This window comes from Thamnophis sirtalis, unplaced genomic scaffold, assembly GCF_051295495.1.
Source record: "Thamnophis sirtalis isolate CommonGarterSnake01/CBP01778 unplaced genomic scaffold, rThaSir2_p1.2 scaffold_1, whole genome shotgun sequence".
Taxonomy (NCBI): Eukaryota; Metazoa; Chordata; class Lepidosauria; order Squamata; family Natricidae; genus Thamnophis; species Thamnophis sirtalis.
Window position 1 is genome coordinate 43,661,288 of NW_028261381.1, and position 27,956 is coordinate 43,689,243.

General features: G+C 37.3%; 1 protein-coding gene across 2 annotated transcripts; it reads right to left on the minus strand.

Annotated features, from left to right (window-relative positions):
* Positions 1 to 1,496: 1,496 nt before the first annotated feature.
* On the minus strand, positions 1,497 to 26,910 carry UBXN4 (UBX domain protein 4). 2 transcript variants are annotated; one of them, XM_087711129.1, is made up of 13 exons: positions 26,647 to 26,910; positions 21,874 to 21,976; positions 20,489 to 20,517; positions 19,331 to 19,449; positions 16,176 to 16,308; positions 15,687 to 15,771; positions 15,096 to 15,150; positions 12,669 to 12,833; positions 12,249 to 12,376; positions 11,676 to 11,778; positions 10,870 to 11,001; positions 10,500 to 10,702; positions 1,497 to 2,055 (listed from the first exon to the last, which is right to left on the minus strand). In XM_087711129.1, exons 1-13 carry the CDS (start codon positions 26,726 to 26,728, stop codon positions 1,917 to 1,919), a joined length of 1,476 nt encoding a protein of 491 aa, XP_087567255.1. In that variant the 5' UTR covers positions 26,729 to 26,910; the 3' UTR covers positions 1,497 to 1,916. The 2 variants fall into 2 exon arrangements, with proteins under 2 accessions (XP_087567255.1, XP_013927789.2); XM_014072314.2 differs by having other exon boundaries at positions 15,687 to 15,774; positions 26,647 to 26,909.
* Between the last annotated feature and the right edge of the window lie 1,046 nt (positions 26,911 to 27,956).

The window sequence follows — 27,956 nt, forward strand, 5'->3', positions numbered from 1 at the left end:
GAAAAAGAGGGCCATTTGTTCAGAGTTTCATAACAAATAAATGGAAATAGGTTCTTGTATGCAAATGTAATAAATAATTTTACAGAAAAATAGTTAAGAATGACTTCCTTTGCCAGTTTTTGTAATTACTTCTGAGAACCAAATAATTGTAATAGGTACCAGTTGGAGACCTTTTGGCTTCATTTACTGTGACATTAAGGCAATTTTCTCAATTCCACAGAAAGCATAGTTTCCAGTTAACACATTCACAATATCAATGTTTGCTATCATAAAGACATAGTATTTTAGCGAGATAGATGGTTAGTGAACTTTCCTTACATTTCGATGTGAGAAAGGGGGAAGGGGCAGAATTGTATTTTTTTCTGTGAAATTTCTCCATCCATAAAATAACCACCCTCAATCCATGAATCAATGAGTCTTTCGACTCCCCAAAAATGCATGTCTGGAGTAATTGCAGTCAATAGACTATATAAGATGATCAATGGTGGAATACGACCAGTACGGGTAAACTGGTACCTGCTGGGAGCACCAGGTACCGTTCCGGTACAGTGCTCCAGAGGGCCCACCCACTGTCCTTACCTGTATTTGAGCCCATCAGGGCTTTCATGCATGGTACGTACGGTGCCTGTGCAATGCTCTGCAGAGCAGCTGGAGCATCGCAGAGCTGTCGCGGACGGTAAGTACCAGTTGCAACCGGTCATACCGGTTGCAACCAAATCCAGAACCCACCACTGAAGATGATAGTTTTAGGGCTAATGGCTAGTATTAATCCAGTCTTTGTCTACGATAGCTCTGCATTTTCAGTGAAGGCCTAAAAAGCATCCTTTTTAAAATTATTATGGGTAGTTTGCCTGCTGCAGCCAGTTCTACAAACTGTTTCCATATCTTTTATTTCAATTGTTCTACTGCACTATACTATATATGTAACAAACATGACTCTAAGGTATGTTAGTACAAATCAATTTCTAGTGGATCATGTTGAGTCAAATAAGAGGAAATGAGGATGGATGTTGATATTGATCCTGTACCCAAAAAGAAGGCATGAGAAAAAAACAAGTCATCTATTTTCGTATTTTAACAAATATTTTATATTTGTAAAAAGACTGTGAACTAGATTGAACTGTGACTCTGAGTAACTGTGTTTTTTGTTTTTCTGTAGTACTCTACTTTTCCCTTTGATTTTTAAAAGTTCTTGTTGAGGCAAGAAACATTAAAAATTAATCTGACCACTCTTGTATTTCTGTTGCTATGTACAAATAGATAGTTGAACCACACACGTGATACAGTATAATTAATGGTAAACACAGCAGCCATGTTGAATCACCAAGCCTAGCCCCCAAATAGGATCAATCTCTTTTCCAAATCCCCATTTATACAAGTCAGGAAAACAAGAAACTGTAAGAACCGAGTCTCTTTCTTATGTATGGGGATCATTCCATAGCTCTCTTTATAAAAAGTATGACACTTCAAAAAACAATCATGTTATGTACCAAGTGTTTGGGGGGAAAAAACTTTATTGAATGTCGTGAGATAAAAACTATGAATATTGGGCTGTTACAGAAGCATTACAGGGGGGGAAAAAAACCCTTATCCAATTTATTAGGCTTACACTCTTCTAGGCCGAGTGACTTGTTTGGTATTTGGAGATGCTTATTTGTTCAAAGATTTATATAGATAAAAAGTGTCTTTAGAGGTCTGTATAAGTAGTAAATATGAAATTCTAAATGCTGATGAGACATGGATTTTTATATTGTTTTTGGCAGTAGTTACATTTGCAGAATCTAGCTGCACAAGTGGGTTAGCATTTATTCCAGGCAGAATACCCATCCAAGCCCACTATGCAGCAGAATGTTTTAACTGAAGCTAAATCAAATAGGAAAAAAAAATCAGTGATTTCTATGTACAGTTTAGTCAGGTTACATTTGTTGGGTTGAATTTCCATTCCAAGTATTATTATCATCCTCTCCATCATCCTGAGTTCTCAATCGGTAGATCTTGCCTTCTTTCTTAAATTCTTCATTCCGTTTTTCCAATACTCGTTTCCTAACTGCTTGTCTGAAAAAGAAAGAGAGATTGAGTACAAATTCCAATAGTGGCAGAATTCAGGCCAATACTGATCTAATTTTAATCTTTTTCATTCCAAATTTAAGGAAGTTTCTTTGAGACCAGAAGATTTAATTTGAACATACAGCATGGATTCATGTCAGACCCACACTTATGACCATTTGTTCAGGGATTACTCAAAATTATGATGCTCAAAAAAATGAACTTACAACTTATGCCCCAAGTTATGGCTGTTGCAGTGTCCCTGAAGTCATGTGATCAACATTTGAGTGCTTAGAGCCCTACCCACACTTACGACTCCAGGGGTGCTACAGCTCCTCCACACTGACCCATGCTTTTTGGCTGCACTGCACAGTGGCACCCAGCAGTGGGGCTGGGCAAAAATAGAGAGATCAAGTCCCAGTTGCTCCCACTACCCTATGCTTCACAGGTCTTGCTGTGCCATCCTTTGCCATTCAATTCTCAGTTAATGAAAGCAACCCAAATGTAGGGATTGCAGTTACTTAGTGATGCTGTCATGTAATGTTTCGCTTTTCTTTCTTTCTTTTTTTTTCCTGTAAATGTGTTTTTATTTTCCATTTTCATACAGTCACATATATACTGTGCAGAACCGGGGCCATATAACATTAAACAATAAACACAGCCATTCCTCTTGTCAATAATACCCCCCAAAATAGAAACCCAATGTACCTCTTCAACCCTCCATACACCCTTTCTTTCGCCCCCCTCCAACTTTCCATCTTCCCTCCATCATTCCCCTCTACCCTACTTCCCCTCCCCCTCTACCACTCATCTCTCCCGATACACTCCCTCCCTTCCTTCTCACCCTCCCTCCAATCCTCTCTCCCACCGTCTCTACCCCTCTTTCTTCTATCCCTCTACTCTTCCCTTCGGTGCATTTCTACTATCTGTTAATATATTCAGCTTGTCCTATTTTTACACTGGAATTAAAGAGCAACAGTATACAAGTGCAATTGCGTTATTTTGAAATCTAACACATACTATATATCCCCCCCTCCCCCCTAAGACCCCACCTCCCTTTCCCCCCGACTTCCCAGAGCCCGTACACGGTGTAGATTTTTAACAAACACAGTCTAAAATATATTAAGACAAAGGAAATAAAAAAAAGAAAGTCAATAACATCTCTGCGTTGAACTCAGCTTCTTCCTGTTGCACTAACTTTGAGCAGTTTAGATTATTCCTAATCTTAAGCATAGGCTATCTGGAATTTCTTAGTCCGTATTTGTTTTGTGTATAGTCAATCCATTTTTTCCACTCTCGTTTATATCTCTCATTTGAGTGGTCTTTAAGATATGCCGATATTTTAGCCATCTCGGCTAGGTTTGTAACTTTCAATGTCCATTCTTGAGTTGTAGGCAAGTCTTCCTTCTTCCAGTATTGCGCCAACAACAGTCTTGCTGCCGTTATTAGGTGCAAAACCAAGTTGGTCTCTACCGCTGTAAAGTCAGTACATATACCTAGTAAAAATAACTGAGGAGTAAACTTTATCCTTCTTTTAAAGATATTTTGCATGATCCACCACATTTTTATCCAAAATGCCTTAACCTTTTGACAAGTCCACCATATATGAAAATATGTAGCATCGAGAGAACAACATCTCCAACATTTAGGCTGTACATTCGGATACATAGAAGCCAGCTTTTTAGGATCTAAATGCCATCTATAAAACATCTTATAAAATTTTTCTCTCAGGTTTTGTGCTTGTGTAAATTTCACATTTCTTACCCATATTCTTTCCCACGTGTCCAACATTATTGGTTCTTCAATATTCTGAGCCCACTTTATCATACAATCTTTAACCAATTCTGTTTCCGAATCCATCTGTATTAGTACATTATATATCCTCTTTATATGCATTAAACTTTGATCTCTTATTTGTTTAAAGAAATTATCCTCAACTTGGATAAAACCAGTTTTTTGGTCTATTTTCCACCTGGCCTGTAATTGGCCATACTGGAACCATGTTTGAACTACCTTCTCCTCTTTCAATACCTCTAAAGATTTTAGTTGTAGAACCCCCCCTTTCCAAAGTGCGAAGTTGTCTGTAAGTGGTTCTATCGTGTTTTTGTGCTATATTCATATTTTCAATTGCATGTCTAGGAATTGCCCACATGGGTAACTTATCATTTAATTTATATTGATATTTTTTCCAGACCCGCAGTAAAGCATTTCTTAAGATATGACTTTTAAAATTCTTATCCAATTTTTTGTTGAATAACAAGTAAGCATGCCAACCATATACCAGATCATGTCCCTCGATATTCAGTATTCTATCATTGGTTAAATGAGTCCAATCACTAATTGCGGATAGCGCCACTGCATCATAATATAATTTTAGGTTAGGTAATTTCAAGCCTCCTCTCTCGCATACATCTTGCATTATTTTCATCTTTACCCTCGGCTTCTTTCCAGCCCATACAAATTTGTTGATACCCTTCTGCCATTCTAAAAGATTCGCATCTTTTTTAAGTATAGGTAGCATTTGAAAAAGAAATAAAAATTTTGGTAAAATGTTCATTTTCACTGCCGCTATCCTACCCAGCAAAGATAAGTGCAATTTCTCCCATTTTTTCATCTCTATCTGTATACTCCGCCAAAGTGGTTCATAATTGTGCTTATATAATTTCCCGTTTGAGGCTAAAATATTGACCCCAAGATATTTGACTTTTTTAACTACCTCACATCCTAGCATCCCTCCTAGTTCTTCCTTTTGTTTAGTATTCATATTCATAGCTAATATTTTGGTTTTTCCTAAATTTATTTTAAAACCAGACACTTGACCATATTGATTATTAAATATGGTGTTCATTAAAACCATACTAGATTCCTGTGGTTGTTCCAATATTATGACCAAATCATCCGCAAAAGCGCGGACTCTGTATTCTTGCTGCCTAATCTTGATCCCTTTTAGACCATCCAAGCCCCGTATTTTATTCAACAATACTTCCAAAGTTATAATGAACAATAGTGGGGACAAAGGACAGCCCTGTCTTGTACCTTTTCCGATTTGAAAAGGGTCTGTTAAACTTCCGTTGACTATGATTTGAGCTGTTTGCTGTTGTTATATTGCTTTAATTGACCGTAAAAAGCTATCTCCTATCTGCATTTTTTGCAATATCTTCAACAGAAATTGCCAATTAACTCGATCGAAGGCCTTCTCAGCGTCCAGAAATATAAACGCAGCAGGGATTTGGTTGTTCTTTCCCAAATATTCTAATGCCTTAATGATTAGTCTAACATTACTCTTCATCTGTCTCCCCTGTATAAAACCTGTTTGGTCGGTATGTATCAATTGTTGAATAACCACCATTAACCTATTTGTTAGTATTTTAGTAAAAATTTTATAATCTACATTAAGTAATGAGATAGGTCTATAATTTTTTGGTTGGGTAGTATCTTGATCTTCTTTGGGTATCAAAGATATAAACGCTGTCTTCCAAGATGGGGGCACTTTACCTTCCGTTTGAATTTTATTAAATAGTTCTGTAAGAGGTTCTACCATTTCTAACTGTAAGTTTTTATAGTAAACCGCTGTCAAGCCATCTGTGCCTGGCGCTTTCCCTAACTTTAGTTGATTACCTGCAAGATTTCCCCTGAGGTTATTGGTTGGTTCAACTTTTGCCTGTACTCTTCTCTAACTAGGGGTATTTTCTCTTTATCTAAGTATTTGTCTATATCTAAACCCTTAATTTTGTCCCCTTTATACAATTCTGTAAAAAATTCCCGAAATGCCTTTTGAATCTCCTCCTGTTGAAACACCTCCTTCCCTCTATAACTCAATTTGGTTACATTTCGAATTTTCCTTTTTTTCCTAATCTGATAAGCTAACCATCTGCCCGGTTTATTTGCATTACAAAAAGTGTTGTGTTTTGCATATAATAAACTAGTGGCTACCTGGTCAGAGATCAACATATCAAATTGGGATTTTAATATGGTAATTGCTTCCTTAACCTTTGTATCGCCTGGATTCAATGTTAACTCCAACTCTTTCCCTTTAATTTCCTCTTCCAATTCTTTTCGGTTTTGCCCTTATTTATGTCTATGTATTTTGTTTATATTCATCAGTACTTCTCTCATATACGCTTTGCTTGCATCCCATACAAATTCCATAGGTGTACCCTTATTCATATTCAGAACAAAGTATTCAGATAACAATTTTTTACAGTCATTAATGTACTTTTCATATCTGAATAAGTTTTCATTCAGCCTCCAAGACCTTCTTGCCTGCACTACCCTTCCCAATTCCATCCAAACTGGGTTATGATCCGAGAGGACCCTCGCCGCAATCTTTGTCTTCTTCACCCTAGAAAGTAAATCATTAGTGATTAGTATAAAATAAATCCTTGAAAGGGAATTGATGTCTATCAGAAAAGAAGGTGAAGTCATATTCCTCTGCGTTTCTTTCTCGCCAAACATCTCTCAATTCGAAATCGTCCATTATGTCAAAAAAAGGTTTGGGTAACTTAGCTCGGATTTTAGTTTTTGGGCGAGAGGTCTTCTTATCTCTTTTAGTGTCTATCACACCGTTCCAGTCACCCAATAGTATACAAGACTTAAAGTCCCACTGTACTAATTTAGCATGAAGATTTCTATAGAATCTGTCTTGCTGTTGATTAGGAGCATAAATTCCCAAAAGTAATGTCTTTTTCCCTTCTAAGATTAAGTCTAGCGCGATATATCTTCCAAAGGGATCTGCTTCAATTAGTTCAGCCTTAATGTCTTTTCTTAAGTATACAACTATACCATTTTTCTTTTCCGTAGCAGAGGTCACAAAATGTTGACCAAATTTGGGGTTAAACAAATATTTTTGATCAGTTGATTTGATATGAGTTTCTTGCAGACAAATTATATCATTCTTGAACTGTTTAAGATAGTGAAATATTTTCTTTCTCTTCTGTGGAGAGTTCAGTCCATTGACATTCCATGTCAAAATCTTAGTTGTCATTTTTGGTTGCCTGAAGCTTTTTTAGAGCCTCCTGCATGGCCTGTTTAACCTTTGGCCTAGCTCCTCCCATGGCTTCTGAGCTTGTTGCTGTAACTCCTTGATCAATGGCCGGTGATTGTTGAGGTTGTTGCATTGTAGCTTGTTTTTCCATTCGTCTGGTAGTCATACGACTAGGTCTTTGTTCCATGACACCTTGCCCTTCCGGGAGGGGGAAATGGTGCGTCTTGTCTGGTAGTTGTGTGGTTTGCTATCTATCTTGTCCTTCTCGTGGTCTTTCTCCAGATCCAGATGATGCAGGGTGTCCCACCTTCAGAATATTGTGATAGAAATCTCGAGCTTTCCATACAGAGTTGAGACGATATCTTTGCTTGTCAAATGTAATTATAATACCAAATGGTGCGTCCCATCTGTATTGTATCTGACGGTTTCTGAGTTCTTCCACTAGAAAGGCATAGTCTCTCCTGGCTCTTAGCATTTGAGGTGGTATTTCTTTCAAGACAATCAAATCCTGACCGCCAATTTGAAGCCTGGTGTTATAGGACTCTTGTAGTATCATGTTTCTGAGCTCTCTTGTGGCGAAGTATATGACTACATCTCGGGGGAGTTGCTTCTGCTTTGCCGCCCAAGAGTTAACACAATAAATTTTATCAATCTGCCAGTCAAAGTTGGACCCCGGTCTTCCCGCCAGACGGTCAAAAGCCTCTGAAAAAATCTGTTTCAAGTTCTCCTGTTTATCCTCACGCAACCCCCTGACTCTTAATGCGAGCTCCATCTGCCTGTACTGTATCATAATAATTTGTTTTTCAGTGTTTTCAACTTTTTGTTGCACCACCTCAGTTTTGGATGTCAAATTGGTATTAGCTTCATTAAGAACCTCTAGGTTATCTTCAATTCCAGAAACATGTTCTGTCAATACAGTTGCAAGTCCCAGCATATCATCATTTATTTTGGCAATCCTAGTATCAAGTTTATCATATAAATCCATCTTAAACTCTTTTAAATCGTCCCTTATCTCCTCTTTGAATTGTCTGAAGGTTTCCAAAAAAAGTTCTTTCATTAGCACATCTCCAGTAGGGGGCAACTTTGTGCCAGGTATCAGGGATGTGCTTTTAGGAGGGGGAGGAAGTTTCCCCCCCGGATTTAATTTTGATGCCATTATTAGTCTTATCTCCAAGCAATTAATCAAGCTCTACTAGCATGCTATGCAGCTTACGAAAAAAAAAAGGGTATTAAGTCACCCCTTTATTAGCTCTTTAGAATTTTTCAAAGGATTTCAAAAAAGACATTGTAACGAAGCAGCTCGGCATATTCAGCGCCATTTTGACTTCTCTATATCAGAAATATATATTAACAAAGTTGATAAGAAGAAAGTCTTGTAAACTCTTCAGAGAAGAATGTAATGTTTCGCTTTATGACCATATTACTTAGCTGTGGAAATTCCGGTCCCAATTTGTGATTAAAAAACCAAAAACCGAGGACTACTGTATTTTTCAGAGTATAAGACGCACTGGAGTATAAGATGCACCAAGGTTTTGAAGAGGCAAATTAAAAAAAAAAGGAGGTAGGTAGATAGAAGGATAGAGAAAGAGAGAGAAATACAGTAGGTAGGTAGGGAGAATAGTTAGGTAGGTAAAGGGATAGAGAAAAAGAGAGAAAGAAATACAGTAGGTAGGGAGAGTGAGTGTAGGTAGGTAGAGGGAGGGACAGAGGGAGGGAGAAAAAGAAAGAGAGAAATACAGTAGGTAGGGAGAGAGAGAGAGGGAGAGAGAGAGTAGGTAGGCAGGTAGATGTTTCCAGGTGTATTTATCCATGTGCTGGAGAAGGAAATTGCTGACAATCTGCAGTACCTAAGACTTTGTTTCTGCTGGCAAAGCACTTGTTCAATGTAATTCTCATTAATCAGTTAAAGAGCTTTCCAAAAGGTGGGGGAAAAGTTTTTGCACTCTGAAAACTTTCCCAAAACAGCCTATTTTTTGCAAAAACAGGCCTTTTTTTTTTTTTTTTAAGGCAGAATAGCCTTGGGGGGGGAGAGCCTTGCAGAGTACTCCTGGGGGGTGCCCCTCCCAAAATGAGCAAAAGAACCACCCTTTTCGTGAAAACAGGCCCATCTTTTTGTCAAAAAAATTGCATGCATAGCCTTCTGGAGGCTTATAGAACCCTGCTTGCGGCAAAAAATGGCCGTTTTTTGGTCATTTCTCCTCTCCCAGCCCCCAGGAGCTCTCTGAAAGCCTCCAGAAGGCTATGCATGGCCATTTTGGTGAAGGGGTCGAGGCTTTGAGAGGCAAAAAAATGCTGTATTCAGTGTATAAGATGCACCCAGATTATCATCCTTTTTTGAGGAAAAAGATGTGTCTTATACTCTGAAAAATACGTTAATCGTAAGGTGGACTGCTGACTTATTTTCAAAGCATAAATGAACATCTAAAACATGGAAATTACATAGTAGCTATTTGAAAATGGTGTTATCATTCCATCCCATTTCTTGAGAACGGCTTAACTTCACCAGTGAAGACGCAACAAACTAGGACACTAGTTTTCAGTCCATCCCATGAGATCACATAGAACAGGCATAGTGTCATCTCTGTTTCTTAATCAAGGGAGCCAGCGTTGTCCATAGATGCTTCCGTGGTTATGTGGCCAACATGACTTACATGCTGAGGTGCATGGAACTCTGTTACTTTCTCACCAAAGTGCTACCTATTTATCTACTTGCATCTGCATGCTTTTGAACTGCTAGGTGGGCAGGAGCTGGGGCAAGTAATGGGAGCTCACTGTCACACAGTACTCAAATTTCAAACCTGGGTTGTCAACATTCCAGTAGACAAGCTCAACTTCTTTAAACGCTGAGCCACTGTGCCCTCCTTGGCCCTTTGCCCAAGCATTTATTGCCCATCTTGTATTGGCTTTCTGAACATGCCTGTGGTTTGGCCTCATTGAAAATGAAAAAAAAACAACCATAAAAACAATGCATTTTTTGTTCTTTATTTTTAATGCTATGCTGACTGCCCAGAATCACAGTTTGTGAGATGGGCAGCCAGATCAAACAAACAAACAAACGCGATATTTTTTTTTAGTCCCTTGCTATATCTACTGTTGAATTTTACAGCTCATGGAAAAACTAAACTAAACTTAAGAATAACATGAAGAGTCAAAAGAAACTTCAACATGAACTTTTCTAAAAAGGGGGAGGGAGGGACTCTACCTCTGCCTTTACTTATATTTGTTCTTAAACTCTTCATAATTGGGAAATGATTCTGAGAAGAAAAGTGACTCGTTAACAGCAACACATTGCCACTTTACTTTATGAGTGGATCTTTCTTTCCCTAATTTTCCATCCTCAGGTTCCAAGGGTCACAATACTGGTTTAGAAAATTTGGAGTTTGTGCAGAGAAGAATAATTAATATTGTTTCAACTGATAAAAAATCTTGAAATCTGATCCTTGATGGCTTTAGTAAGAAATGTTTGTACCTGTTTGGCTCTGCAGTGCTAGGTGCTGAAGGATTTGAGTGCTGCTGTTGATGTCTTGCAGGAGGCTGGGATGAAGGAGGGCTGGTAAACAAGAAATTGCTAATAAATCGCCAAACAGCTATCAGTGGATAAAGGATTGTGCCAAGGTATTTCCATAAATCTCCACTGGAAGACTGTACGACTGCTGTAGCTGGCCTTCCTGCCTATTTATGGAGAAACAAGCAAGTACTGTTTAGAAACTAGAATTTAAAATATAAAAGAACCCTCTTACTATATTATGTAACACATATAACTTTTGTCTTGTAGTAAATTTATAATTATTTATTTGAAACCGGTACATTTCTTTTGTTTTCCCTTTTTACACACTTACAGGCAACAATACTATTGAAGCACTTGGAGCAAGTCCCAGGTCTGATAATTTTTTCTCATAATCATCTTTGGTAAATTCTCTTCTGGGGAACATTGTTGCCAGTGAGAAGTTGCCATATGTGTTGCCAACAATCTGTAAAACAACAGAACAAGCCAAGTTCATTTCTATTCTTTACAAATAAGAGGGAATATAAATGGCATGCCATTTTCAAGACAAATAGACTTTCATCCTAAAATTTTCATAAGGAACTGAAAAATTCTTCAGTGACAATAAGAATAGTTGCAGCGATTGCTCAACTTGCATTAGTTGGTTCTAAATTTGATTTGATTGGTAGCAGGAAATGTGCCTTACTAATGGCCGATAAATTAAATGATCCTTCAAAGCAGAAATTAAGTAGGAGTATTAAAAAGGTTATTAGGTCCTGAATAAACTTTGAAAGAAATGTACTTTCTTTCATATGTTTACCCAGGTTTTATGTTAGGCAACAACACTTTTCTTGTAATAGAACAATCCTTTTCCCACAAGGAAAGAGAGAGACACCAAATTTCAATTGTACTATTGGAGCAATCAAAGGGTAGGTAGATAACAGGCTGTAATCATGTAAATAGCATAAACACTGACTGGGATGCTTATGGGTTACTCACTTCTATGTTTGCTGTATGTAATTCATTTTTTAAAAAACCTCCTTATTAAACCTATTGCCTTAAAAAATGTAAAGACAATGCAATAATTTAGTTCAACTATTAATGCAGCTTCCATTTAATTAACTTTTTGAAAAACAACAGATACTTGTTAACAACAGATACCTGTGCAGCAAACCGATGAGCTTCTTCCAAAGGGGCATCCGAAGGGAAACTATTAGTGAAAGAAGATCCATCTGGAAGGCGAAATTGGATTCTTGCTATAGCACTAGGGAAGATATTTTACATTAAAACATTTGGTTTTACAAAGAACACCTTAAATTATAGAAAAAGGTGGTTCTACAGAAAAAAGAGCTCATTATTTATATCAACAATTGTAGGAGAAGAGTGGTAGAATCTGGGGGAGAGTCAAAAGAGGAATCAACCTAGAATTGCTATGCAGTCACAAACAGAGTAATTTGTGGCTATGAAGTGACTTTAGGCTGATTCCTCTTGGGATCCCACCTGCAGGTTCTGCCACTCCTTCTCTTACAACAACAGACAAAGCTATCTGTGAATTCAGAATAAACAAATTCTCTGCCAAACTTTATAGCTCTAAAGTAGGAGGAGGAAAGAATAAGCACTGAATTGAGAACTGGGATGAGGCTAGAATAACATCTAAAGTTATAGGCTCTTGCAAAATGCAAGGGTGGTTTTATGTAAGTTGAGAATAACAAGGGCCTGGGAGAAAAAAAGTACCTTTTTTCCTTTTGGGATGTTTCCTTCCTAGCTTCCATTTCAGCTTGCTTAGCCTGAAGAGCAGCAGCTTTTGCAGCTTCTGCCTCTTCTTTTGACCTTGCAAAACGAGCTGCTCTGTCAGCACGATCCTTCACAAGACAAAAAAGTAGCTTATTAACACGACTTTTTAATACTAGCTGTAAAAATCAGACATCATAGTGATTTTGATGTAAAAATTGTTGTATGAGTTAGATCCAGATCAAACTATATTTGGATAGAGTCACTGAAATCAGTAATGAGCAACTGATTATTATTCTTAAACTGTTTAAATATAAATGTATTCAAGGTACCATAATCCATGCCAATTATCAAGGACCTATACTTAGGACCCATGGGCTGAAGTTTTCCTTGTACAAGTAAATCACACACTTGAATACTTACCAGTGCAATCTGCTGCCTGATGCGTTCCCTAGCAGCTTTATCTTCAGCTTTTTCTCGGTTCCTTTCTTCCAATATTCGTTTTGTAAGATCTTCTTCCTGTTTCCTTTTATATTCCAACATTTCTTTCCCAGTTTTTCTTCTATCTATTTCTTTTTTTATTTCTTTCTAAATAAAAACAAAACATGTATTTTATTTACTGGACTTTAAATCATCATTCTATATGTTTAATAACCAAGACAGCAATAAAAATGCAAAATAGAAACAAATAGCATAGGTAAAACAGCTACAAATCAAACATTAACAGTAAAGCGCAATTAAAAGTATGGTGGAAGTGATGTAACTAACCTCCAGGGAAAGTGAAATTAAGAGACAAGTGAATCTCCCTAGGAAACACATTCTGTAGCCTGAGAATATGTGACAAGGTGAACCTCTGGTAATTGGAATGTCTTCAAAAGAGCATTTTTTATTAATCTGAGTATTTATTTATTTCTTATGGTGAGTAATGCTGTTTCTTGCCTGGAAATCCTTGTGAGGTCCATTCTGGTTATTAATCTGAGTGACTGGATGGTTTACAACATTAAGTTACCATTTGGACTTTTAAAGATTATTACCAATACTGTGAGTTGTGGCTAGTAAACAACTAATAGATAGTACAGATATTTCAGTAAACAAATCTGCTTATATTTTGTAGTAATTGCAATTTCTAGATATTTTTAATCCCTGGTAGGCCAAGTTTCAACCACAATCTATGAATCTAGGATTTTCCTTACCAACTCACCTCCATTTTATCTGAATTTAGTTTCAATATAAATCACCAGCCAATTATGAAGTTTAAGCAATGTAAATAGTGATGATTGGTTTATTGGAATAGAAAACATATCTGGGTGTCATCTGCATATTCATGAACTCAATTAGAAAGCTTTGGATAATCTTTTCCAGAGATTTGTAAGTAGTAAACAACATAGGTGACATAGGGACACACCATAGATCAATGACTAAAGTCTCATCTCATGTCAGAAATATAGGCGCTAGAAAGGGGGAAATTATTAATTTAAATTTAAAAGGATAAAAACTTTAATAAAGATACAGATTTATATAGTTCTAGTCCAATACTGGGCCACACTGATGGCAGGATATTTCCAACCAGCAAGTCATATTATGTGCAACTGTACATGTCGGTCCCAGGGGAAACTGTAAAAGCTGCAAAGTTGTTTGAATAGTGCTACATTCACAATAATATCCTTGTCTTTTGGGAAACTACACCCACCCCCTTTTTTTCCTGTGGTCTTTAATTCTAACTAAAACCAGTGCACAATCTATTTAAAAATTTCCAAACCGTCCATTCCTCCTCTGAACCTCCACACAACTCAAGCGGTTCTACCCAATTATGAAGATGTTAATTTGAAGTTTTCATCTTTTTAATTGTTCTTTTTGAAGGGTAGTAACAATCCCCTTGGCACAATCCAAAAAGCTCTTTCTTGATTTCAATCTTTTTGTAGGGCGTACTCGGCCAAATAACGGGCCTGCTGAATCATATACTACTTTTTCATATTCTACATCTTCTGCTATACTCCTTCTAACGCCTGGTGGAGCTATTCCTGTCAAGATATATAGTTTGTCAAGTGGGATGGGGTACAGACAGTAACAATGCAACATGTATCACTAAGCACCCTATCCACCTGTGTAGTGTGCATGGACTGGCCCCAAATAGAGCAGGCATACTCTCCTGCCGGAACGGCCATTTGTAGAATAATGGGGTGGGCTTCCTAAGTAGTTTCAGCCAGCTTAGTAGGTTGTAATTTCACTAGTTTCTGCGCATGTCCTAATAGGAAAGAAGGGAACCACTGCAAAACAGTGCCCCTAAAGCTCAATCCTATCAAAAGGTTTGTGGGTTGAAAATATTGAAAGCCACTGTAAGGGCTCCAAAGAACTAGAAAAAATGCATTTCCTCTATTTATGTGGTCCATCAAGAGCAAATGGCCCTACTACTCTATTCTAAACTAATTCCAAATTAACACGAGTCCAAAAAATGTGCTTTATCCAGGTGTACCTAGAATTGCTAGCAACAATTTTTGAATCACCTTGCCTGGGAATAAAATATCTAAATCTTGTCTATAATCAGAAACAATACTCAAATCAAGGGATGGGTTTTTAAAAATATATAAATATAAAACTATAACTATCTCCTTTCATATACTAGAATAAAATCTGGTGCTCAAAGAGACATTTAAGTATCTTTCAGAATCAAGGCCCAATGCCAGCCTGGCTGAATGAACCATCCACAAAGGCAAGGGTCAAATAAGCATGTAGTAGTATCATGTCTCCACCCCTCCACATGTTTCTAAGGTATTAAAATAAATCTGTGTTCTGCCAACTAAAGCATCCCTAAGAGAGGCTGGCAATACTAAAAATCAAATTATATTCTACCTGTTCTTCTTCTTTCTTCTTTTCTTCTCTTCTTTCTTCAAGTTTTTGTGTCACTCTGTATTTTAAAACATAGTAAGTTCAAATTGAAACAATTTCTGCATAATGAAATCTTGTATCAGTCACATCCAAATTTCACAATTCACCAGTGATAACTATGCTACAATAAATTAATTCCATGTGTTTAAGATACAACATACTGCCAAAAAATGCAAAAAAAATTGTTCCTATGAACAGAAGGAATTCCAAGTGGTATCTTATACATATACATACACATACATACATATACATATACATACACACACACACACACACACACACACACACACTTCTATTTTGTCCTCCAAGCTTTGTCCATTCACACACCCTTGTTTTCCTTATAAAATTTATTTTTCCAAACTTCGTTTCCTTCTTAAGGATGACAATTCTGGAAAAAGCATTGATACAAGTTTCATTTTCCTTCTGATTTCATTTAATTTTTCTAAAAAATATTTTTGTACAAATACAAAATGGCCTAATTAAACCTCAGTGAGGCCAAGGCAAACCAAATTTTCACTAAATAGTTGCACTAAACAGTACTTACAAAAACCATACCTTTCTACTTTAGCAGCAAGATCATCTGTAGTCTGTTCTACCCGTCTGTCATCTTTCTCATTTGTCTGGACCAAATTTACTTCACCTTCTCATAAATGAGAAGTCCCATATTAAAAAAAGACAAAAATTGAGACTTTTGTTATAACAATTATACAATTATATTAGTTAATATGGGCATTGTAGATATCAATTATTTCTGGTAATAAAAATAACATAAAACTTGTCCGATTGTTTTTTTTTTAAAGTTTTATTGCAGTAAAATGCAATAAAATGCAGTAAAAAGAGATATAGTTCTTTACTATCATTTGCGAACTAGGAAAGGTGTGAGGGAGACATATAGAAGGTTGGAGGGATACATAAAGCAATTAAAGGTTACTAACACAAAGAGGCAGTTCCAGTGGGTGATCAGTTATTACTAAGCTAAATAGGATTGAATAGAAATATCTCAGAGGAAAAGTAATCTATAAAGAATGAGCTAGTAATACTTACCATCTGGAGTTAAACGCAATCTTTCTAGCTCTGTTTCAGAAGTTTCAGCGGTTTGTAACCGAGAATCTTCTGGGTTGCTACACAAAGAGGAGGAACATGAAGCAGAACTTTCTAACCCTTCAGTTTTTTGCATCTAAGGAAGAAGTGTTGACATACATAAATGTTGCATTTATTTTATATTCATCTTTTACATTTAAAAATGAGCACTCTTTTTATATTTTAAAGAACAAAACATAATTATTTTTAACCTAGTATGCACACACCATGTCAGGCTGATTTCAAATAATAATTCTAGACTACGCAACATGATCCCTGCTAAATGTCTCAACTACCTCTTCTATAATGCTTGCTATGAACATAATGCCTGGAGCTGATAGGAATTGATATCCAAAATAATTTGAGGTATCCGGTTGCTTGCCCATGGACTACTCTATTTACTAGACTATGTGGCATTTATATCAACAGAGTTTCTTTTCTAGTAGGTTATTAGCCCACTTTTCCAAGAAAGACTTGGCCACATATATGATGGAAATATATAAAAAGGGGGATTATCTTAGGAAATGTAGATCTTCTGACTCTGGTAATTAATTAATTTTAGAAAGGTGTATAGAAAAATATAATATTTAAAAGAGTACACTTTAATATCATCTCACTATGCATTCAAGATGTAACTGCAGGTAGTCCTTGTTTAATGACAATAATTGGGACCAGAATTTCTGTCACTAAGTGCCATGGGCATAATGTGCAATAATGCCACTTAATAGTTCCAGGAATCGCTAGTTACCCTAAGTGAATCACCACAGGTCGATAAGTGAGCAACTCATGTGACCATGACTTCCAACTTCCAGATGACTTCCCTATTGACTTTGCTGCAAAACACAATCATGCAACTCATGGAAATGCACCAGATCATGACCCTAGGCCCATGGAGGCACTGTGACAACCAAAATTTCAAGAACCAATCATAAATACAACTCGTTCAGCATCATCGTAAGTTTGAACAGTCACTGAACAAATGGTTGTTAACCAGGAGCCATCTGCAATACTAAATGGTAAATAAATAAGACTCTTTTCTGACAACAAAAGCCAAACGTGGAATAATTGAAAGACAATGTTGCTGCAACTAGCATGTATTGTGAACAATATGTTAAAAATTAAGAGGATTTGAATTCTGTGTAAATGATAAATTAAGTCCACGGGGCTCTTAAAGAGAAAAAACCCCTCATTTATAGTGAAATTTTCTTATTGTACAAAGGTTGAAATTATTATTCTTATTATTATTCAATTTTAATCCTATCTATATAAAAATTCAAGGAGACAAACATATCTAATACTCTTTCCTCCTCCTATTTTCCCCATAACTGTGTGAGGTGTTTGGACTGAGAGAGTGACTGGCCTGACATGACACAGGTGACTTTCATTTTTAATGCAAACTTAGAACATACTGTCTCCTGGTTTATAGGCCAGCCCATGAACCACTATACCAAATTGGCTATCCAATCCAATGTATATCAGAAAGCAACAATTTATTACAATAAATATTTTATTCCTCTGATGAAAGTTCTCATGATTCATTACCTTTCAAGTTCTGAATATAATAATGAATTTGTTTAATTGAAGGCAACTTCAAAGAGAGAGAGTTTGAAGAGAGTTTGAAGAGAGTTTGTATGTATATATTTACCGTGTTTCCCCAAAAATAAGACAGGGTCTTACTTTCTTTTGACCCCTGAAATATGGCTGTGGCCTTATTATTGGGAAGGGGAATGGGCTGGGCCGCGAGACTCCGCTTCAGTTTCTGAAAAACTGTGCCACCAAGTGAGTGAGCGAGGCTGGCTCGCTGGCTATGATGGCTCGGATTCGGCAGGACTCATGGAACAGAAACAAAAAGAGAGAGAGAGAAGGGCGGGAGAGGAAGGGAAGGGAAAATGGGGCAGGGGGAAACGCAGCTTAATGGGATATGCCAGGTGCATTTCTAGCCCTGGGACTTTTCTTTCCCCTCCTTCTTTTCTTTGCAAAAAGTAGAGCCAGATCAACTGGACAAGGCGGAGATGAGGCGGGTGGGATGCTTGGGATGGGGGGGGGGAGATTGCTGAAGAAAAAAGAGGGAAGGAGAGCTTTGACTTTCTCAGTGCCTCTCCCCTCCTCCTTTAACTTCCAACCTTCCCCACTCGTGCAGCTTCCTCCTCCTCCTCCCCTTCCTCCCTCCATGGGAGCAACGCTTTCCAAAAGACACTGGGAGGAAAGGAAAGGGTGAGCGACTTTAGTGGCCGCCGAAGTTGGCCGCCATATTCAAAATCCTATATTAATTTTCAAGACAGCTCATCTGATGGCCTTAGCCAGTTCTTGGAGGAAAAAACATTTTTAAAGCCTTATGAAAGGGTCAGGAACACCTGACTCTGAAGGTAGGAGTGTGTGTCGGTATAAGAGTTTCCTCTTCCAAAGGGCAAGGTGGATGCATCATTCTGCTGTCCCAATTCTGCTACAGGACATCTACAGGGATGTGTAATGCCATCTCAATACTATATATTGATCTGAAGCTCAACTGAAAAGGGTCCAGATAAAGTTTTCCTGGAAAGGGGTGGCAGAGGCAGGGCAAAAACTGTCAAGAACTGCTGCATTCAGGGATGGTTTCTTGAAGAGGGGCAGATCACAGCCTCCTTAAGAACTGGCAGAACCACACCATTCTTAAATAATGTAATCACTACTGCCTGAATCTAACACTACATCATCTTCTAGAAGGTCTTATCTAGCCAGGACATCTTACATAAGGGGCCAAGAGAACAGTAAGCCTAACAGAATGTGACAACTGCTGAGTCTGCAGAACAGCACCTTCAAAACCCACCAGAATTTCTTCAATGGCAATACGTAGTCCACTAGCCCTATCCAGGAGTTGCAGCCAAAGGTGGGCACATTTATAAAAAAGACTAACCAGGTTTCAAAAATACATACTAATTCAGTTGGTATCTATGACTACTATCAAGTCGTGGATGAATGAGGCTTCATTTAAATGCCAACTTAGCATTCAATAGCAGTAGCAAAAAGAAGTATAGAATTGTTACTGATAATGTTTTTCATCTTTTACAAGCTTGGCATAATTTTTTAAAAAACAATTCTTCACTTTACTGAAAAAAAAATCAGATCCAAAGTTCTTTTACCTGTTTGACTTTATGAATTCTTGTAACCAGTTCTTCTGCAGAAACACTGCCAGCAATTACTTCAAGAGGGATTCCATTGTCTCCTATAAAGAAACTAGATGGAATACATACTACCGGATCTATGCAATAACAGTAAAGGATAATATATTATCTTAAGAGTAAAATAGAAAATCAAAGAAAATGAGTTTAAAAGAAATGGGATTATTAAAAGAAAATGGGCAATTTACATCCTGCGTATTGCAGACCTGCCAAACTTTAAGATATAATTTTCTGCTGTCTCCTGAAACCAAATAGACAGTTCAAATGAGCAGCAGTACTTGAACCTTACTGTTTTTAAGACTTGAAGTTGCACTGTAGTTTATCTTTACTGATATTAAATAAAGATGTTAGTATAACATTCTATACTAATATAGTCTTTTAAAATAGTGGCATTAACTATATCCTTTTGAATGAAATCCTGCGAGTTATTAACGGATAGTACTCAAATGTTTCAGACAAACAAATCAACACCAAACAGTTCATATGAAAACTAGATCTAGAACAGTTTAGAGCAATAAACCATTCACAATTATTTAGATGCTGTTTGAGAATGGGTTTCCCATGTGGTATGTAAATGTCAGAACCCCTGTTTTCAGCAAACTATGGTTCTATGAACTCTAGCATGAAGTTAAAAAAAATATAAGAAAAAAATATATTTGAGACTAAAATGCTTTTATTGTGTGTGTTCCTTGACTGAAAATTATAAAGATGTACGTATGTATATATGCATACACGTATGCATATCCTGCTTTTATGGTACCATCAAGTGTAATGTTAAAACAACATAGTGGTGTCCTAGAGGATTGTATGGATAAAAGTTCTACCTAGACTAGAGGGAGAGCAAAGAACTTGAGGAAAGTAGATGTATGCAATTTGTTAAAGGGTGTGGAACAGTACAGTATGCAAATGATACACACAGGCTTCAAAACATGATTTTAATGGAGTTATCAGATGGTTTCACATAAATGAAAGGTCAATTCCAAGTCTATATAACAGCAAGTGCAAAATATTTTTGAGGAAGCAGGAGAGCTTAAAAATATAGCAAAGAAACAGAGATTTAATCTAGTTTTGCAATCATATACTATGAACAAGTATAATTCTATGGTGTTCAAAGGATACAGATTTGTGAGAACTGCAAACAGGCTTCACTGTGGAAGAGAAAGTATTAGTTTACTATTATAACCATAAATACAAAGAATGCCACAAAACAATTAGGTATGTCATATTATTATCCATATTACTGCAAATTATTTTTGAGATTGCACCAAATAAGTTTCTTATTCTTTAGGATACTATACTGAAAGTGATAAATATAATGCTACACAAGTTACATAACATAGTTAATCCTAAAGTTTTCATTTATTATCTATTATAAACATAAGTAAAAGCTTCTTTACGGAAAAGGCTTTATGATTTTTCGCACAGCTAAAGTTCATTTGATTTCAGTGAAATGAAAGGCAAGATTGGATCAGTTCATATTTTCCTCTGCTTGGTGTTTCCAGTTCCCAAAGTCTGTCTTCAAAGTTAGATTCACGCATTGGTTAACCTTACTGCTTTTTCCTCCTCTTTCTTCCATCATATTTCCTTTCTCCATTACTTATTTTATGCAAGTCATACCTTTGACTAAAAAAATTAGATATACCTACTTAAGACAAAAAAAAAGTAAACTACATTACAGAGCCAGTTTGGTCTGGTGATTAAGGCGATAGGCTAGAAACCGAGGCACTGAGTTCCAGTCTTGTCTTAGAAAGACATCTGGGTGACCTTGGGCTGGTCAATTTCTCTTAGCCTTAGGGAGGAGGTACTGGCAAAACACAAGAGAGGAGGGGAGGAGAAAGGAAAAGAGTACAGGGACTTGTCCAGGCAGTCTCTGAGAACTGGACACAACTGAACAGAAAAAAAACCTATACTAACTTAAGAAGTTAAACAATTTTAAAAAATGTTATCAGTTACAAATATTATCGTAAAATTAGATACAACCAAGAAACATTTATCATTTGAACAAGAAACTATATCTTATACAACTATTCCTATGGAGGGAAGGGCTGTTGAGCCATCATGAAAAGTGAATTGGTGCGCATATACCTATAAACATACACATAGCTTAACATTTCTCCATTCTAAATGGCCTTTTAAAGAGAAAAAATGTCTTTAGATTCTAGGACTAGAAAGATCCTGGAAAAATGGGGGAGGGATGTAAGAAAAAGCTTAAGGGCACACCATCACTGTTCTAAACTGTGAGACTAGAAGAAAAGTTCTACAGACTGTCAGTCTTCCTATAAGCATTAGGGATTTTAATTTTTAGTGTGAAAAGTATTAGCCAGATCTTATTTTGACTGATGGCCAAACAGTAGGAAAGATATGAAGTGAATTATTATGCAATCTATATTCCTAATGTCTACTTGTACAAAATGTCTTTCCTCTAAATTGTTTTCCAAAATAGCTGATTAGAAAGCATCTGAAAATAAAAAAAATTATTAAAAAATACAAAGATATTTCCAAACCTTTGGGTATCAATTTTAATAGCCACAAAGTCATCTGTTGCTGCCTCAGACACTTTTGCATTCTCCCAGCTGGCAGCCATTTCTGTGGACTGTTCATCTTGCCCTACAAAAAACATTTAGTTTTAGGGATGTAATTATAGCGCAATTACAAATTGCAACATACTCCAAATACAATCATAAAAAGTATTACTTTTAAAACAGAAATGCTCACATAATTCCAAAGTTAGGTTTGATCGAAAAATCAGACAACCTACAGATCAGGTTCTCATAGATCAATTTTAAGATATCCAGATTAGACATGTCACAAATGGGAAACAGAAGCAATACACAAACAAATAGCTCCAGATAAACCAAATTAAGAGAATCCTTATCAGCCTAGATGAAAAGAAGAGAAAATAAGAATGAGCATGCTGATTTCATATTTCCATCTCAGTAATCATAGTCTCAATTTTATAATGAATGCAGGATGATCTCTTTGATCTATAGAGGTTCTTTATTGAATCAAAAACTTCCTCTTATTTTAATGCCAAAACATTAAACTCATCTCAGTGTTCAAATAAGATAGGTTAAGAATGAATCCAGTGTGATTGTTTAAAAGAATTACACATCCCATTCCACTTTGACCACTGCCTTGTTTGAAATATGGATAAAATAATGATTGGGTAATATATTTATCACTTTATTTGGCTAATATATTTATTACTTGTTTTACTATGAGATACATAGTAGAGGATATATAAACCAAATGAAAAGGAGTAAGATTTCTGGGGATTTCCAACAGTATTGGAAGGAATGTCAACAGGCTTATTTAGCTGCAGGAACTAAAGAAGACCTAAGAACAATAATTATAAAAAGAGGGTGAAAAGGCTAGACTTTCTATGAACATCAAGAAAATAAAGATGATATTTATGTAAAAGTAAAGGATTTAGGATAAACGGTGAAACGTTAAAAGTAGTTGATATGGAGGGAGGAACTATATAAACTAATGAAAAATTGAAGCAGTGAATAGATGCTGCACATGAAGAGAGAAAATTATTCTTTGAATTATGATGCTAGAAGAAACTGCTTCACATTCCTTGTACAGTCAAGAGGACCAACTTAATATCAGAGAAATCAAAGTTAGGCTTAAATTTCACTAGAAACAAAGACCATGAAATAAAAACTATTATACTTTGGCCACATCGTGAGGGCAGATCCAACTATGGTAAATACTTTTAATACTGGAGAAGGTAGAAAGAAGGGGAAAAGGCAAATAGATACAGAAATGCACTTGGCATAATGTTGTGAGAGACTATAGAACCTGGGCAGCTGTTATCCATCAAGTCACTAGGAATCAACCAGTTGGAAGGAATTACAGTTCTTATACTAAAAAGGAAGAACAATGAAAATATTTATTAGAAGTTCTTATTTTATTTTAATGTGAGATGGTAGGTAGAGTTTTATCTCCTCTCATATAATCAGATATTTTTCTTTTCTGCATCTGAAACAAGTTCTAAACTATAAAAGCATGTGGTTTTTAACACTTTAGATCTAGGACAGCTTGCACTGATTGAGGCTAATGAAAACTGAAAGAACCATTATACTTATTACTAATTTAATCGGAATATATTATTCTAGAATTATATTTTAATATGACTATAATAGCACTCCCTCAAAACAGAGAGCAATAAGTTTCCATATCAGATTTTCAGGAAAGAATACTGAGATTAGATTTTACTGGGAGTAAAAACCCCTAGACTACATAAATAATAATGGTGTTTCACATACAGCATGTTTAGCTAACCAGAATGGGAAAACCTAGGTTTATCATTTAATTCAATGGCTTAGCCATTAATGTTCTAGTTGACATTGAGTTATATGCTAGGATTATGCCATTACCTTATTGATTACAGTACAGTATAGAAATATACAAAGGAGGGAAATCCACAGCACAATATATATTTGTTGCTAATTAAAAAAGTGACAAGATGATGTTTTAACTAGCATCGTTGCTTAAAATATTTACCCTACTGATAGCAACAGAAAGATTTGTAGCGAAAAAGCCAAGTCCACCTATTGTTAAAAGAGATATAAGATGTAATCTCAGAATTACTACCCTAGAGAAAACTAGACAGAAAAATAAAGAGCTCAAATGTATCCTTGTCCCCTAGAGGATATTCCTATGTGATGTAACATGCAGAACGCATGCAGGAATCATATGATAGACAATCAGATTAATATCTATATTAAAATATGTTTTATATACTTAGAATTTCTCACTAGAGCTATCATTTAGTTACTTCAGTCTTGAATATTCTGAAATCTAAAAAAAAATCCATCTTGAAATGAAAACCTTTTGTACTAAGAATTAAAATATTTTATATTCTATCACTGAATAGACCATAAATGCTTTCACTTTTGAATAAAATAACTAGCTGTAGGCTGTAAGATAAACAAACAGTGAAATAATCCAGTTAGTGAGAATATTGTTAAATTCAATGTCTGTCAACAATACTATAAGAGATATCAATGTTCAGTTTAATATTTAGAAATGGAATTCTCATTCATTTTTAAATAGCTGAGAATGCAATGACTAGGATAGTTTAGCACACAACAATTCTATCAACTTGTCAGTGAAGAGAAATGAATAAACTCTACTAAAAGTACTGTTGCACAAATCATTGCTTTCCTGGACAGATTCAGCTTATAGCATAAAGCACAAAGACCTTGTTTAGTCCAAAGACCTTCTTCTTGGCTCCCTATCCTTTACTTACCATAAGCAAATAAGAGGCCAAAGAATATTACACATTTTAAGCTCTTAATGAAAATTCCTGATATTCTTTTCAGTTGTAGTGAAAGAATTTTCAAAAAGTATGATTAGAGAAGTTGAGAAGCAAATACATTAAGAAGGCAGATATTTAATAAAGACATGAGATAAATATACAACTGACAGAATAAGGCTTTTCTTTAGTGTGAGATGAAAGGAAGCAAAAGTAGCATTAAGACTATGGACCTGCTAGATTTGAGGTAGTTGGGGGAATGTCAACCAGATCACTGTGTGCTTCGATAAAATTCTGGAAAACTTAGCTGGGTGGCCACTTCAGTTGAAACCACTAGAGCAGAAGTGCTAGATTTATTATACTTGATAAACTGGCTAGTTAAAATTGAGAGTGATTTTGAAAACAGTAGAAAATTCTATTCTTCTTATTCACTGAAGCACAGTTGAAGGGCAAATGTGAAAAGATGGTCTGGAACACCACATTCCAGCTTTGGAAAGTGGCAAATTGAACAAGGTAAGATTTTAAACCCAAGTGTACCCAATACATCTCCCCCACCAAAAATAATCAGATTTACTATAGGTGGAGCACTGTCAATTCTTAATCTATCAAATGTCAATGAAACATCAAAGGCATTTTGATTGCTGCTTATTCTGACATTGCAAGCCCTTTCACAGAAAGTTAAGAAAAATAGGGGGAAAAGATTCACACCAGCATTCAAGTAAACATACAATTACTATGAATACAAGGATTAATAAAAGACGTCAGATCTAGAATACTAGAACAAAATGGGGAACAGCAGGAAGCTCAAATGCCAAATCTAAAGTCCTGCCATGGAAGAAACCTGAAGAGGAAATATGCAGAGAAGAAAGCAGGCAGAAATAATTCTTCGGATGAAATTCTCAGGCTGAAAAAAAATTGAAACCAATGCATGACAGCAGTGATAATTTCTACTTAGAGGTTGTTCTCAAATTAAGACCAAAATTGAGCCCCAAATTTCTGCTGCTAAGTGAGTTTTACCCCATTTTACAACCTTCCTTGCCACAATTAAGTGAATGTCTGCCATCATTAATAGTTAAGTGATTCTGCCTTCCCCATTGACATTGCTTGTCAGAAGGCTGCAAAAGATAATCACATGACCCTGGGACACAGCAACAGTAGTAAATACATGCCAGTTGCCAAGAGTATGAATTCTGATCACGTGACACCGGAGATGCTGCAACCATCAGGGTCCTAAGTCACTTTGTTAGTGCCCTAACTTCAAATGATCACTAAACAAAAAGTTGTTGAGGACTACCTGTACCATGTTTTTGCTTAAGTCTGTACCTTAGAGAAATATATATATATATATATATATTCAGTTTTGCAAGAGGTTGGGCTGTTGCTTCGACCAGCATATGTCCCATTAATCAACCGTAGCCAGCTTAGTTACTGGGGATAATGCCCCACCCTACCTAACACTTATCTTGTCTGATCCCGAAAAGCAAATCCGAATTAAAGGGAAGGGTTGGTTGGACCAGCCACTCTTGCTCACGGGCTGCAGGACAGGCTGAAAAGTTGACCAAAAGTCCCTTGAAGAAGGCAACAGCAAACCGAGTAGACTTGCCAAGAGAACGACACAGGCTACGGCTGTGCAGTTAGGAAGAGTCAAGGCCGACACAAAACAGGCTGGGTAGTTTTACAGGCCACCCTGCCAATCCGGAGGGGTTGGCCGAGGCCGTGAGGAGAACCACAGGAGGCAGCTCTGAAGCCTTTCACCCCATCCTCCCTCCTCGCTTCTCTAAAGTGTATTTCAACGCAACCCTCCGCTCGGCTGGCGAAGACTCGGGTCAGCGGCTGCACAGGTTCCTTTTCACCCTCCCGCCAAGCAGCAGGCCTTTTCCATAACTCAGAGAGGAGGAGGCCCAAGCGTCCCTCGGGCGACTCACGCGGCTCCGCGTCGGGGGCTGCCCCCCAGTTTCCCAAGAGGGGACAAGAGCGCTGACGCGGCGCTAACCAACCGCGGACGGGTCCGTACCTTGCACAAATACCACGAAAACGGCGCTGCGCTGCTTGGCGGCGGCAATGGCGGCCGGGATGGTGCCAGGGAACCACAGCATAATGGCGGCGTCGGCGTCGACTCCGCGCGCGGAAGACGAACGGTGGGTGGAGGGGGGGGGGAGAGAACGAACGAGAGCAAAAGAGTGTGTGTTAGAGAGAGACGTTGCGCACGGCCCTTCGTCGCTGCGGCCCCTTGACCCTCCCGCAGTCCGTTGGCCTCGTACGCGTCGGCGCACGTCACAAACGTCACCCCCGCTCCGGAGGCGGTGGCTTTCTGCTCCACTTCCCACTTTCCCCCCCCCTTCAAAGAGGAGGTTCGGTGCCGAGGGCGCAGGCGCGCCTTTTAAAGCGCTTGGGTGGAACGAGTTAGTGAGGCGAACGGGAAGGGAACGGTCCCGTCGCGGAAAAAGCCGCGCTCTGATTGGACGCCGAGGAGCGTCTGGCTGAGGTTTAAGCAGCTGCGAAGTAAGGCGTGGAGGAGAGCCCGGTGATTGGAGCCGGGGTGGTGGTGATGCTGAATTAATCCGCGGTATTGCGTGAATTAAAACCAAAATTAAATTAATTAAATTAATAGGATGGCATGGGCCAGCGAATAGAATATTGCAGTTCTAGTATGAACTTGGGGGAGGGATAGTTATTTGATTAGCAGATTTCAGAGATACTTCGTTTCCCAAGTATTCAGAATTCGAGTACCACATAAAAGTTGTCCAATATTACACAATAGTGGTTGAGGCACTAAGATTGAAACCTGGGTGACTTTGGGTCTCTCTCTCTCTCTCCCTCTGCCCCCCCCCCCCTATCACGCCATTAACGTTTTTACTGTAGGGAAAATAGGAGGAGGAAGGTATGTTCCCTCACTCCTCACCCCACCCCTAGTTATTATTTGGCTGGGATGAAATCAAGTAAATATTAGAGATCAGCTCTAAATGTGTGTCTCGGTGGACTTTCAAACTTGGTCCAGAAGAGACTTTGCACTTTAATTGGTTGTGGGGTTTTATGAGATCTTGGCTGAATTTTACCAATCTATTTAGAAGAAATGAATTCTGAAATGATTATATATTTTGCTTTATTCTATGCTATGTCTTCTGATCATCATACTCGTGCATTATTGTATTGTTTCATGTTAAGTACCTTCTGTTTTAAAATTGGGTTCTTACTGCTTCATTGAGATGAAGCAGTATGAAATTCATGAAATTCCATTTTGTGAAATTTGTAAAACATTGTTCAGAAATCGTAACCTTTGGGACAAAAATTAATATTGGCTATTGCGGCTGACCCTCAATAGGT